Source organism: Sinohyriopsis cumingii, chromosome 16 (genome assembly GCF_028554795.1).
Source record: "Sinohyriopsis cumingii isolate HCF-2022 chromosome 16, ASM2855479v2, whole genome shotgun sequence".
Classification (NCBI taxonomy): domain Eukaryota; kingdom Metazoa; phylum Mollusca; class Bivalvia; order Unionida; family Unionidae; genus Sinohyriopsis; species Sinohyriopsis cumingii.
The window spans coordinates 46153447-46168935 of record NC_142976.1 but is presented as its reverse complement, the minus strand read 5'-3'; the positions used below and the strand labels follow the sequence as shown (position 1 = coordinate 46168935).

Sequence of the window (15489 nt, the reverse complement as noted above, 5' to 3'; positions counted from 1 at the left end):
ACCATGCTACACAAGAGTGGAATAATTCATGCTATGCATAAAACCATGCTACACAAGAGTGGAATAATTCATGCTATGCATAAAACCATGCTACACAAGAGTGGAATAATTCATGCTATACATAAAACCATGCTACACAAGAGTGGAATAATTCAGTGCCATACATAAAACCATGCTACACACAGAGTGGAATAATTCATGCTATGCATAAAACCATGCTACACAAGAGTGGAATAATTCAGTGCTATACATAAAACCATGCTACACAAGAGTGGAATAATTGAGTGCTATACATAAAACCATGCTACACAAGAGTGGAATAATTCATGCTATGCATAAAACCATGCTACACACAGAGTGGAATAATTCATGCTATGCATAAAACCATGCTACACACAGGACCATATTTACCTCCAAACAGCACACTGGACCAGGGTGACCTCAGAACTACACACTGGAGCATGCTGAACTCAGTGGATTGTACTGGACCATGCTGTTCTCTATTGTAGCAAAACTCTTGCTATTTTCTTTTCCTTCAATAATGTATCACAGGAAACGCTTTCATTTGCGTACAAATGATGGCACACACATCCGGCTCACTGGAGTAGAACAACAACAACAAAAAGCTCACGATTAAACTACGGCAAAGCACAGTATAAATTCAAGTTTATCGACGAGCCTATGCTCTACTGGTCAGAAAGAATTTACAGGAGTCCAAGATAAGTTCGTTTCTTATTTTATTCAACTGCAAGTGCTGAAGTCGTCGAGAAATAAAAAGAATGTCAAGATATTTGCCGCTTCAACCATATTGGACGTAAGTTCAGCATCATTTTAATTAAGTGACAACTAAACATGCCAAAAGTAAGTCTTCTGTGAAAATCCTATGTTGATATGACCATTTATTCGTGAGGAGTAGCGACATCAAGATTTTTAAGATGGCTATTGTAACGACCCTATTGGATGCAATATCAACCCCATTTTCATTTTAGACCAACTATATCATAAGAAGTATTTTGGTAATGTCCATTCAGTCAGGAGGACAACCAACAAATTTATTTTCAATGTGGCCATTATGGTAGCAGTACTAGAGGTCAGATTGGCATTGGTCTCATTTAGGACCATTAAGACGTGGTAGTGGCTATTTAAAAAGACCTTGTATATCATAGGTATAGTTCAAAGAACCTTCAAATCCCTCTTTTTGGTGTATGATAGGTGTAGTATGGGTTATAGAGTATACAGCTTGGCCTTACTCCAGATGTGCACCTTTCAAAAAAGTGCTAGCTCCCCTTGGTCATTTTCACCTCCTGAACTTCAGAGGTAAATTGTATGAAAAAAAAGAGGCGATAACTTTTTTACATTTGTATATTTGGTAATTCATTGATTGCACTTTGAGAAGCAGGTATTGTTTAGTCTGGCAAAATTCATTTTCCCTATTTTAATAGCTGCTAAAGATAGTGTACTTTAGACTAATTCACGCTGATTTTTGGAGCACAAGGGAGCAGTCATTTTAGTTAGCAGTATGCTTAGATCATTTATATTATCAAAAAGTACAATATCCAAAGAAATGTCAGCCACATTACATCAAAGTGGCATAGAGGTATGCCAACATTCTCTCCAGTGTGGATGTTTTAAATGCAAACAACTTCACCTTACATATGTCATTCTAAGTACATAATAACTGGTGATCACCCCCTGGTGCAGATATATTAGATTTCTGATTGGCACATTTTTCATTTTGGACCAGCTAATATCATAAGAATTCTTTTGATGAAAACCCCTTGCTGATATAGTCATCCATTCAGCAGGAGAGGCAATACAAAATAAAAGATGGCCACCATGACAGCCATATTTAAGGTCAAATTGGTGCCATTTTCATTTAGGACCAATTATATTTCTTAAGAAGTTTTCAGGTGAATACTCCGTGTCTACATAACTTTTGATTTATGAGCAATAATAATAATAGGATTTTCAAGATGGCTGTTGTTGTGGCCATATTAGAGATATGACTGGCACAATTTTCACTTGTCACCAACTAAACATCATAATAAAGATAACCTTTAGATATATGGACTATGCAGAATGAAATAAATAATTCTTATCTCATAAGACTTTTGGTGAAATACCTATGTCAATATGACCATCTATCCAGGAGGAGAAGCAAAAAAATTTTCAATATGGCCACCAATGAAATCATATAGCCTTAATGGAGGTCAGAATCAAACCAATTTCATTTTTAAGCCATCTAGACATCAAAATATCAACATGACTTCACTTTACTGTCTGGTATAATGTAATACAATATTACTTTCCATTCACTTTACTCTCTGGTATAATGTAATACAATATTACTTTCTATTCACTTTACTGTCTGTTATAATGTAATACAATATTATTTTCCATTCACTTTAATATCTGGCATAATACAATATTACTTTCCATTTACGTTACTTTTTGGCATGATGTAATTACTTTCTATTCACTGTACTGTCTGGTACAATGTAATACAATATTACTTTCCATTCACTTCACTTTACTGTTATAATGTAATACAATATTACTTTCTCCTCACTTTACTGTCTGGTATAAGGTAATACAATATTACTTTCCATTCACTTCACTGTCTGGTATAATGTAATACAATATTACCTTAATTGTGTTATTTTTAATGACATAGATGAGATTTAATGTCTTTTACTCTTGGGGGTTTCGGGGGGACTCAAAAAGTGTGTTTTGAGATTCCATGGGGGGTCAGTGCACATGATGCAAAAAAGTGATGTTGTCCAAATGAGAGGAAGTTATCCTTTCATATTAGCCATTAGAAAATTACTGGAAATTCAGATCTGATTTTCCCTTTGTGTTGAAGCATTCAGCACATTTACAAATACAAAAAATGGTAGACTTAGCATTGTCCAATACTGTCACCACACATACACACGTGTACCCACTCAAATAATCACAACCACATAGACATTTAGCATTGTCCAATACTATGACAACACACATAAACATGTGTACCCACTCAAATATTCACAACCACATAAACATTTTTCCAATACTGTCACTACACACATACATATGTACCCACCACTCAAATATTCACAACCACATAAACATTTAGCATTGTCCAATACTGTTGCCACACCTACATATGTACCCACCACTCAAATATTCACAACCACATAAGCATTTAGCATTGTTAAGTGCTGTTACCACACACATACACATGTGTGCCCACTAAAATATTCACAACCACATAAATATTTAGCATTGTCCAATGCTGTTACCACACACATACATGTGTGTACCCACTCAAATATTCACAACCACATAAACATTTAGCATTGTCCAATGCTGTTACCACACACATACATGTGTGTAGCCACTCAAATATTCACAACCATATAAACATTTAGCATTGTCTAATACTGTGACCACATATATACACATGTACCCACCACTCAAATATTCACAACCACATAAACATTTAACATTGTCCAATGCTGTTACCACACACATGCACATGTGTACCCACTCAAATATTCACAACCACATAAACATTTAGCATTGTCCAATGCTGTTGCCACATATACACGTGTACCCACTCAAATATTCACAACCACATAACATTTAGCATTGTCCAATGATGTTACCACACACATACATGTGTGTACTGACTCAAATATTCACAACCACATAATTATTTAGCATTGTCCAATGCTGTTACCACACGTACACACATTCCCACACTCAGATATTCACAGCCATATAGACACAACTCTGTCCAATACTATCACCTCACAGATATGCATGTGTGCCCACACTCAAATATTCACAACCATATAGACATTTTCTCAGTTTCCATATTAAAATCCATTGGATTGTGGAACATTTTCTTGATTAGAAGCAGTATCTGCCACTGCCATTAGTTCAGTGGTAGATGCAAGAGTCATTTGTGTTTATCTTTGCACTAATTAAAGATTGGAAGGTGTTTCTGCTCAAAGATCATATTGAATTTGTTCGTCACTATAAAAATTTATCTTTTCTGAACCTGCATTATTGTGACAGTGTCCAACATACTGGATATTACTGCCATGTCAATGGAGTGTCTAACATACTGGATATTACTGCATGTCAACAGTGTCCAACATACTGGATATTACTGCTATGTCAACACTGTGTCAAACATACTGGATATTTTTGCTATGTCAATGTAGTGCCCAACATACTGGATATTACTGCTATGTCAATGGAGTGTCTAACATACTGGATATTATTGTAGGTCAGCAGTGTCCAACATACTGGATATTACTGCTATGTCACTGAAGTATCCAACATAATTAATATTATTGTGTCAACAGAGTGTCCAATATACTTGATATTATTTCTAAATGAATGGAGTTTCCATCATACTGGATATTATTGTCATGTAAATGGAGTGTCTAACATACTGGATAGTATTGCATGTCAAGATAATGTCCAACACACTTGATATTATTGTGTGTCTACGGTGTTGAATATACTGGATATTATTGCATGTCAACAGTATCCAGTATACTTGACATTATTGTTAAATCAATGGAGTGTCCATCATACTGGTTTGTATTGCTAAATTAATGGAGTGTCTAACATACTGGATATTATTGCTATGCCAATGGAGTGTCCAACATACTGGTTATTATTGTTATGTCAGTAGTGTCCAACATACTGGATATTATTGTGTGTCTACAGTGTTGAATATACTGGATATTACTGCATGTCAACAGTATCCAATATACTTGATATTATTGCTAACTCAATGGAGTGCCCATCATGCTGGTCTTTATTGCTAAATCAATGGAGTGTCTAACATACTGGATATTATGGCATGTCAATGGAGTGTCCAACATACTGGATATTATTGTGTGTCTATGGTGTCCAATATACTTGATATTACTGTTATATCAATGGAGTGTCCAACATGATGGATATTATTGCCATGTCAATGGAGTGTCTGACATACATGGTATTATTTTGTCCAACATACTGGATATCATTGTCATGTCAATGTAGTGTCTAACATACTTGATATTATTGTGTGTCAACAGAGTGTCTGACATACTGGATATTATTGCCATGTCAATGGAGTGTCTAATATACTTGATATTATTGTGTGTCAACAGAGTGTCCAACATACTGGATATCATTGTCATGTCAATGTAGTGTCCAACATACTGGATATCATTGTCATGTCAATGTAGTGTCCAACATACTGGATACTATTGCCATGTAATTGGAGCTTCTAATATACTGGATATTGTTGTGTCAACAGTGTCCAACATACTGAATAGTTATGCCATGTCAGTGTAATGTCCAACATACTGGATATTTTTGCCTTGTCAATGGAGCATCCAACATACTGGATATTACTGGGTGTCAACAGAGTGTTTAACATACAGGATATTTTTTGCAACGTGGAAGGGGTGTCCAACATAGTGAATATTATTGCTATGTCAATGGAGTGTCCAACAAACTGGATATTGTTGCTACGTCAATGTAGTGTCTAACACTAGATATTATTGCTATGTCAGTGTAGTGTCATACAAGATATTATTACTATGTCAGTGGAGTGTCTAACATACTAGATATTATTGCTATGTCAGTGTAGTGTCATACTGGATATTATTGCTATGTCAGTGGAGTGTCATACTGAATATTATTCCTATGTCAACGGAGTGTCATAAAGGATATTAGTGATATGTCAATGGTGTGTCCAACATACTGGATAGTATTGCTATGCCAACTGAGTGTCCAGAGTGAAGGACATTATCTATATTGTATGTTGTTTCATGCTGATTCGAACGACATGCTCCATATTGTGTGTTGTTTGGTGTTGAAGTTAAGAGCATGCTCCATACTGTGTGTTGTATGGTGTGGAATTGAAGGACATATTCCATACTGTGTGTTGTTTGGTGTGAAATTGAAGGACATACTCCATACTGTGTGTTGTATGGTGTGGAATTGAAGGACATACTCCATACTGTGTGTTGTTTGGTGTGGAATTGAAGGACATACACCATACTGTGTGTTGTTTGGTGTGGAATTGAAGGACAAACTCCATACTGTGTGTTGTATGGTGTGGAATTGAACGACACTCTCCACACTGTGTGTTGTTTGGTGTTGAATTGATGGACATACTCCATACTGTGTGTTGTATGGTGTGGAATTGAATGATACTCTCCATTTTGTGTGTTGTTTGGTGTGGAATTGAAGGACATACTCCCTATTATGTGTTGTTTGGTGTTGAAGCTCAGAACATGCTCCATACTGTGTGTTGTATGGTGTGGAATTGAATGACACTCTCCATACTGTGTGTTGTATGGTTTGGAACTGAACGACACTCTCCATTTTGTGTGTTGTTTGGTGTGGAATTGAAGGACAAACTCCATACTGTGTGTTGTATGGTGTGGAATTGAACGACACTCTCCATTTTGTGTGTTGTTTGGTGTGGAATTGAAGGACATACTCCATATTGTGTGTTGTTTGGTGTTGAAGTTAAGAGCATGCTCCATACTGTTTGTTGTTTGGTGTGGAATTGAAGGACATACTCCATATTGTGTGTTATTTGGTGTTGAATTGAAGGACATACTCCATACTGTGTGTTGTTTGGTGTGGAATTGAAGGACATACTCCATACTGTGTGTTGTTTGGTGTGGAATTGAAGGACATACTCCATACTGTGTGTTGTTTGGTGTGGAATTGAAGGACATATTCCATATTGTGTGTTGTTTGGTGTGGAATTGAAGGACATACTCCATACTGTGTGTTGTTTGGTGTGGAATTGAAGGACATACTCCATACTGTGTGTTGTTTGGTGTGGAATTGAAGGACATACTCCATACTGTGTGTTGTTTGGTGTGGAATTGAAGGACATACTCCATACTGTGTGTTGTTTGGTGTGGAATTGAAGGACATTGTTATTGTTATTGTTATTGTTGTGGGGTTTAACGCCATTTTTCAGCACGATAGGCTATACATGGCGGCCAGTATTAATGGTGGAGGAAGAACCCGGAAAACCCCGGAAAGAACCACCGACCCACGAGAAGCTACTGGCAGGCTTTCTCACATGCCCACATTGGCTGAATCTTAGACTCAAACCGCCGCAGACAGAGGTGAGATGGCAGTGATCCGTAACGAAGAGCGCTTTAGACCACTCGGCCACTCGGGGCCCCTAATTGAAGGACATACTCCATACTGTGTGTTGTTTGGTGTGGAATGGAAGGACATATTCCATATTGTGTATTGTTTCATGTTGAATTGAAGAACATGCTCCATACTGTATGCTGTATGGTGTTGATTTTAAGGACAGGAGAAAATTTAAAATGAGGTGAAAATGTGAATGATATCAACATTATTATAAAAATGACACATTTTATTAAGAAAGTTACAACTGCTATATTAAAGGACATTAAGAAAAAATACTTATATGAAATTATCACAGAACCTTATGTCAAAAAGATCTTTTAATAAAATGTTAACAAAATGCTGGAATTGGTTTTATCCTATCCAAGAATCAATAAAATCTATTTTCAACAATGAAGTCTGACTTCAACAATGAATGTTTTACAACACTATGCATTTAATAAACTTTTACAACACTAAGCATTTAATAAAAATTTTACAGCTCTTGTCATTTTATAATTCTTTTACAACAAATGGCATTGCATATAATAATTTCAGAAATATTTCAGGTGCAAAATAATACTTCTTCCCAGTGTATATGAGTCAACTGATACATCATTTCTAATAAAGGGACATTTACTATCAAGTAAATAAAATTATAAATATCCCTAACTGATACATCATTTCTAATCAAGGGACATTTAGTATCAAGTAAATAAAAATATAAATATCCCCAACTGATACATAATTTCTAATCAAGGGACGTTTACTATCAAGTAAATAAAAACTATAAATATCCCAAACTGGTACATCATTTCTAATCAAGGGGCATTTACTATCAAGTAAATAAAAACTATAAATATCCCTAACTGATACATTATTTCAAACGATGAGGCATTTACAATGGGGAAAATTTAATCATACATGCCAGGAAAAAAGATGGTATGATTGTGAATTTATTGAATAAGAACTCTTACAATGATATGATGGACACGGGTTAGATTAGTTAATATTGTCTCAGATTCATATTTCAAGGGTTCTTGGTTCAATAACTGTTTCACTGTATCAGTGTTCCTAAGGAACATAGCTCCCATTTTTTTGCACGAAATAGTCAATAACGTGTTGAAAGTACTATAACAAACCAATCAAGACAAACAATAGTTAGGTATACATCTACAGTAATCTCAACAAGGAAAATTAGGCATTTGAATAAATTTCATTTGCTTTTGACCACTTACATGGAAAGATGTGAACATATTTGGTTTATATTTGAATACAGCAAGAAAGAAAAAGAAACTAATACCGTAACATGGTAATCTTCTTTGATCCAAACTAAACTCACAAAATTTAAGACTGAATTGTTTGTAGGACAAAACACTTAATTCAGGTTTGAAGCCTTCCGAACTTATTGAATTAATTAAACTTAGAGTCCATCACCGGCAGTAAAGTATTGACATATTTAATATTTGATGCACCGAGTGTTATTGAACTAAATAAACTTAGAGTGTACCCACTGGCAGTAAAGTATTGACAAAGTTAATATTAGATGCATCAATTATGAATCAGACAAAAAAATGACTTTCAAATAATAAGTTTAATACTAAGGCCGAAAGGTCATTGCATTGCTTGTGGATGTTACTAAGAGTACCAAAAGTACTGTGAGTGGTACATGATCCTGTATGTGGTACATGATACTGTGAGAGGTACATGAAACTGTATGTGGTACATGATACTGTAAGTGGTACATGATACTGTAAGTGGTACACGATACTGTATGTGGTACATGATACTGTGAGTGGTACATGATACTGTAAGTGGTACATGATACTGTATGTGGTACATGAGTGGAACATGATCCTATATGTAGTACATGATACTGTGAGTGGCACATGATACTGTATGTTCTACATGATACTGTGAGAGGTACATGAAACTGTATGTGGTATATGATACTGTATGTGATACATGATACTGTAAGTGGAACATGATCCTATATGTGGTGCATGATAGTGTGAGTGGTACATGAGAATGTAAGTGGTACATTATACTATAAGTGGTACATGATACTGCAAGTGGTACATGATACTGTAAGTGGTACATGCTGTGAGTGGTACATGATACTGTATGTGGTACATGATACTGTGAGTGGTACATGATCCTGTATGTGGTACATGATACTGTAAGTGTACATGATACTGTATGTGGTACATGCTACTGTAAGTAGTACATGATACTGACTGGTACATGATACTGTGAGTGGTACATGATACTGTATGTGGTACATAAGTGGAACATGATCCTATATGTAGTACATGATACTGTGAGTGGCACATGATACTGAATGTTCTACATGATACTGTGAGAAGTACATGAAACTGTATGTGGTACATGAAACTGTACGTGGTATATGATGCTGTATGTGATACATGATACTGTAAGTGGAACATGATCCTGTATGTGGTACATGATAGTGTGAGCAGTACATGAGACTGTAAGTGGTACATTATACTATAAGTGGTACATGATACTGCAAGTGGTACATGATACTGTAAGTGGTACATGCTGTGAGTGGTACATGATACTGTATTTGGTACATGATACTGTGAGTGGTACATGATACTGTGAGTGGTATATGATTGTGTATGTTCTACATGATATTGTGAGTGGTACATGAGACTTTATGTGGTACATGATACTGTGAGTAGTAGATGATACTGTAAGTGGTACATGATACTGTGAGTGGTACATGATACTTTGGTACATGATACTGTATGTGGCATATTATACTGTAAGTAGAACATGATACTATACAGGGTATATTTTACTATATGTGGTAAATGATACTGTACATGGTACATGTAACTGTAAGTGGTACATGATACTGTGAGTGGTACATGATACTTTGGTATATAATACTGTATGTGGTATATTATACTGTAAGTAATACATTATACTGTACATGGTACATATAACTATGTAGAACATGATACTGTACAGGGTACATTTTACTGTATGTGGTAAATGATACTGTACATGGTACATGTAACTGTAAGTGGTACATGATACTTTGGTATATAATACTGTACATGGTATATTATATTGTAAGTAGTACATTATACTGTACATGGTACATGATATTTGCATCATGCACTACATCATACAATACATACTATTTTATGTAAAACAGTCTTTCAATATTTGGATACTCCCCTTTTGTGCAAAACAGTTTCATGCATTGAATACTTCCATTTTATATTTAAAAAACAGTGCCATAGACTGGATACTCCCAATTATGTAATGCATTGTTATGTATTTGATACTCCCCTTCTGATGTAAAACAGTGTCATAGACTGGATACTCCCAATTATGTAATGCCTGTCATGTATTTGATACTCCCCTTCTCATGTAAAACAGTGTCATAGACTGGATACTCCCAATTATGTAATGCATTGTCATGTATTTGATACTCCCCTTCTCATGTAAAACAGTGTCATAGACTGGATACTCCCAATTATGCAATGCCTGTCATGTATTTGATACTCCCCTTCTCATGTAAAACAGTGTCATAGAATGGATACTCCCAATTATGTAATGCCCTGTCATGTATTTGATACTCCCCTTCTCATGTAAAACAGTGTCATAGACTGGATACTCCCATTTTATGTAAAACTGTGATTCACTTCCCTTTAAATCTGAAGCCAATTTTCAACTTCCTTGTATCAAGTGCAAGCCATCTACAGTCTCATTAATGTCCCTATAGGTGATAACAAACTCAAGATGTCTCAAATACAAGCCATCCACAATCTCATTTATGTCCCTGTAGGTGATAATGAATTGAAGACATCATACTGAAGCTATGTTTCTTCTTAGTGTCATTGTTACCTTAACCTTTGACCTTTTCACTCCCTTATCAGTAAATCTGTCTTACCTCAACTGCAAGCCATAATTGAAGTTCTGTCAAGATACTGAGTATACCAGTCAAGATACTGAGTATACCAGTCAAGATACTGAATATACTAGTCAAGATATTCAGTATACCAGTCAAGATACTGAGTATACCAGTCAAGATATTCAGTATACCAGTCAAGATACTGAGTATACCAGTCAAGATACTGAGTATACCAGTCAAGATACTGAATATACTAGTCAAGATATTCAGTATACCAGTCAAGCTACTGATTGGAACCAGTGTTTCTTTTTTCAGTATGTGTGACCTTGACCATTTATCTTATGAGCCCCAAAGTGAAATCTTTCTTTTAGCTTCAATTGCAAGCTACTTATAAAGCTTCATAACTGCAGAATGTGCCGAACTTGAGCAATAACAAGAATAGGAACAGACAAATGGTTTAAAATATGGACATAACAGTATGACATACCAATGTGTTTAGGATACAGTTCTTGCATGTGTGTGTGTTTAGGATACAGTGCTTGTGTGTTTTTGTGTGTTTAGGATACAGTGCTTGTGTGTTTGTGTGTTTAGGATACAGTGCTCATGGTTGTGTGTTTATGATATAATATGTGTGTTTTTGTGATACAGTACTTCTGCGCATGTGCTTGGATACAGTACTTTGTGTGTGTTTAGGATTCAGTGATATTTGTGTTTATGATACAGTGTTTGTGTGTATGTTTAGGATATTGTATGTGTGCATGCTACAGATATAGTGTGTGTGTTTATGTGCATGTGTGTCTATTTAGGATATAATGTGGATACTTATTATATAGACTTTTTATTGAATGCCTTTTTGTTTTTTGGTAGCCATGGAACAATGTGTTTTGATAGCCAGAGAACAGCATTATATAATTAGCCACAGGACACTATGTTTTGATGGCCAGGAAAAACTATTTTCTAGAACTGTAGATTAAAAAGTTGATTCAAATCTGGATGTATGACAATCTGAAAGTGATTTGTGTTTTTTTAAGTTTCCTTGTCAATAACATTTACTCTGTCTGTGGTTAGTCTAATGTATATGAAATCTTAAATCTAAAGCAAATTACAATTTAACATTAAAACTAAGAGATATACATACATATATATATATATATATATATATATATATATATATATATATATATATATATATATATATATATATGAAGTGAACACAGAACATTTAGCTAAAGAGACATGTTACACTGCAGTACTGTCATATAACACAGTCAAATGCAGTTGGGAAATTAAGCATAACCTATACTCAGTTGACAATTTTGTTGTTTTCTTTAAGTTTTTATTGTTAATCTAAAACAAAAGATGCATAATATAATGCAATATGTGGTGCTTAGAAACAGATACATAGATTTTGAAAAGATTAGGAGTTTCTTTTTCATATTAATTTCACATTTTGAAGAAAAATTACTAACAATAACAGACTGGAAAACATATATGCAAGAGTATTACTCCTTCATTCAGAATTAGAAAGAGCTCAGAGAAATAATTTTAATAACACAAATAGCTCTTGTTATATAATTACAAATAAGCTGATTGGAAGACTTCAATACATAGGTAAAGAAATTAAATGTGTAAAAAAGGAGCAATTAAAAGAAGATATCTTCCACCAAATGACAGTCATATTAAAAAATGTATCCAAATACATGGTAACACTGCAGGCTTCATAATCAGTCAGACATATGAGCATAGTATGATAGACATATGAAAATAGCATGACAGATATATGAATATAGTATGACAGACATGAATATATCAGCCAGACACATGAATATAGTTTAAAATTTTCTGTATGTCAAAGAGAGGATAGGATAGTAAGCATGTAAGCTAATAGAAAGGAAGGTCAGTGGACAGGCAATTCAGCATGGTTTAGTAAACTAAACAGCAGCTTTTAATTTTCAAAAACAAACTACATTTTTATGGTTCACAAAATAGCCTAATGCACTCTGCTAGTGAATTATTAAAACCAAACAAAAACAATAATAACTTTAAAATGCAAATCTTATACATTCCTTTTCTCAAGTGAGCTGTGCTGCTTCACCTTCTCTTGACAGTCTTTCATACTCCTGTCTTAAGTCTTCCTTAAATCCCTCATGATCTCCTCCTTCCTCAGTCATCTGCAAGTCTGCAGGATTCTCCTCTTTCATATCTTCTGTGACTGTGTTACCTCCATCCACATCACCATAGTTATCTCCCTTTCCTGCATCAGAGTTACCTGCATTATCAATAGAGTTATCCCCTTTTACTTCATTTGAATTTTCCACTTGGGATGATCCAAGTACATCACAGCCACCAAGACTGTCTTCTTTCTCACCACCACGATTTGAGAAGTCAGACATAGATGGGCCTTGTGAAATCTGAGACATGGCTGGCTCTATCATGGAACTCTCCACATCTGTTTCTGTGTGTTCCGATATTAATTGAGCTGTAAAATTGTTCTGGATGGATAATCCAACATTTCTTGTCTCTCCTTCCTTTTCCTCACCAGTTTTGCTTTCTGCCTCAGTCAAGTCACTGCCAGTTTGACCAGAGTAATTGCTCACCAAAAAGTTTGGCTCTTGATCAAAGGTAACCACAGTGGCTGGGATGTCAATGTTAACAAATGTGTCTATGGTTTTGCTGTGGTCCTTATTCTTGCCTCCTTTAGGAGCAACTTGTAAAACCATTGTCAGTCCATCACTTTCAACTGTCTCCTTGATTGTTGGTGGTTCCTCAGAAACACTTTCACCTTCCTCTGGAACCGTCGACATTGAATTAGACCTTGGAATCCCCTCTTTGCTAACATCTTCATCTTTCTGTTCTGGGGATGGAGGAGGTGGAGCGGGTGACTCAGCTTTGCGTGAGTCTTCCATAATTTTCTTTACCACATAACCTTTTTCTGTTTCTTTATTTACATATGTACTGTCCAGCTCACCCTTCTTTTTATCAGCTTCTTTCATCTCATGTTCCATTTTAGAAGATTGACCATCCTTAACATCGTGACTGATGTCATCAGGATCTGGAACTGAGCCGGTATCAAAATCAGCTTCATTAACAGTAGGCCACAATTCAGGGGTTGAAGTCATAGAAAGTTCTCGACTCTGAAGAAGTGGCAATTTGATCACTTTGGGAGTTTTATTATTGGTACTTTCACCCCTTGTTGAGGTCTCATTGGTTGTGGGTTTCATTGATACTGTTGCTTGATCTCCAGATGCGCTTGTATTCGCTGTAGCCTGGTTTGTATGTATGATAGCCTGGGACAGCTGTTTTATCTCATTTTGATTGGTCATAATTTCTCCAATGTAGTCCCCCTCTGCAGCATAATTATCCTGTGGTGTGGATGGAGGAGGAGGGACCTCAGGAATCTCAAACCTTACACTTCTTCCACTGCTGTTTGTTCCGATACCATTCTCAGAATATTCCCTGGCTGTTTCTGCAATGGGATCCAAACCTAAAGAGAAGATGACAGGGCATTAAAAATAATTACAATTGCAATCTTAAGGAGAAAAATAACTTAACAATAAAAGTAATATATAAATTTTTGGACAGGGAAAAATATGTAGAAGACAATTTGATGAAATTTACATGCACAGTACAGTGGATAAATAAAGACATAGGATGCTTATTTGTGTGCTTTATATACGCTGACCCTTTTTTGTGGTTGAAAACATAGAACCTGTTATGTAGTGCAGCAGAACCTTTCTTGAAAGATCAAACCTTCTATCAATAAATCATGATCTCTCAAGACAGGTGGTCTCCCAAGAAAGGTCATAATATTGCAAATATAAATATGTACACTGTAAATCTGGCCTTACAAGACAGTTGATCTCTCATGGTAGTGGTCTTTCAAGACAGGCTTTACTTAACATATTCCATTACATATAATGTCAGAATCTAGGTCACTTTGCATGTCAAATGAAGCAATCAATTCCAATGGACAACTGATATAAATGTCAGGACTATAAAATCACTCTGATGCATCAAATCTAGATGACTGTTCCAATTACATATACTACCATGACTAAAACACTGCTGTGATGTGATGTGTGTGTGTGTGTGTAATATGGATTTTTAACATATCTTTAACAATTTTTCAGTCATATCTCTGTGACGTATGCAGTGTGCCAGGTTATAGTGATGTCTAGCACTGGGGCATCATGCCGCAGACATGTAGCATGATGTCCCACCCAGTCACATTATCCTGACACCAAGCCGACCAGTCCTAACACTAACCTCTTAATGCTGAGCACCTAGTAAGGCAGCTGTTAGTACCATTTTTAAGTCTTTGGTATGATCTGGCTGAGGTTCAATCCTGCGACCTCCTGTATCTGAGGCAGATGCTTTGACCACTAGGCCATTGTAGCAGTCACATCGGTGTGATAACTGTTCCAATTACATATACTACCAAG

General features: G+C 35.7%; 1 protein-coding gene across 6 annotated transcripts in view; it reads right to left on the bottom strand.

The window, feature by feature from the left end:
- Nucleotides 1–7387: 7387 nt before the first annotated feature.
- The window catches only part of LOC149780349 (uncharacterized), a 104627-nt gene continuing 96525 nt past the window's right edge, over nt 7388–15489 (bottom strand). For 5 of the 6 annotated variants that reach the window (XM_089937232.1, XM_089937234.1, XM_089937235.1 and 2 more), the window contains one exon: nt 7388–14531. In XM_089937232.1, coding sequence (XP_089793358.1) covers nt 13120–14531 — 1412 coding nt within the window. In that variant the 3' untranslated portion in view covers nt 7388–13119. The remainder of the gene's footprint in view (nt 14532–15489) is intronic. The other variant, XR_016415062.1, reaches the window with a different exon arrangement.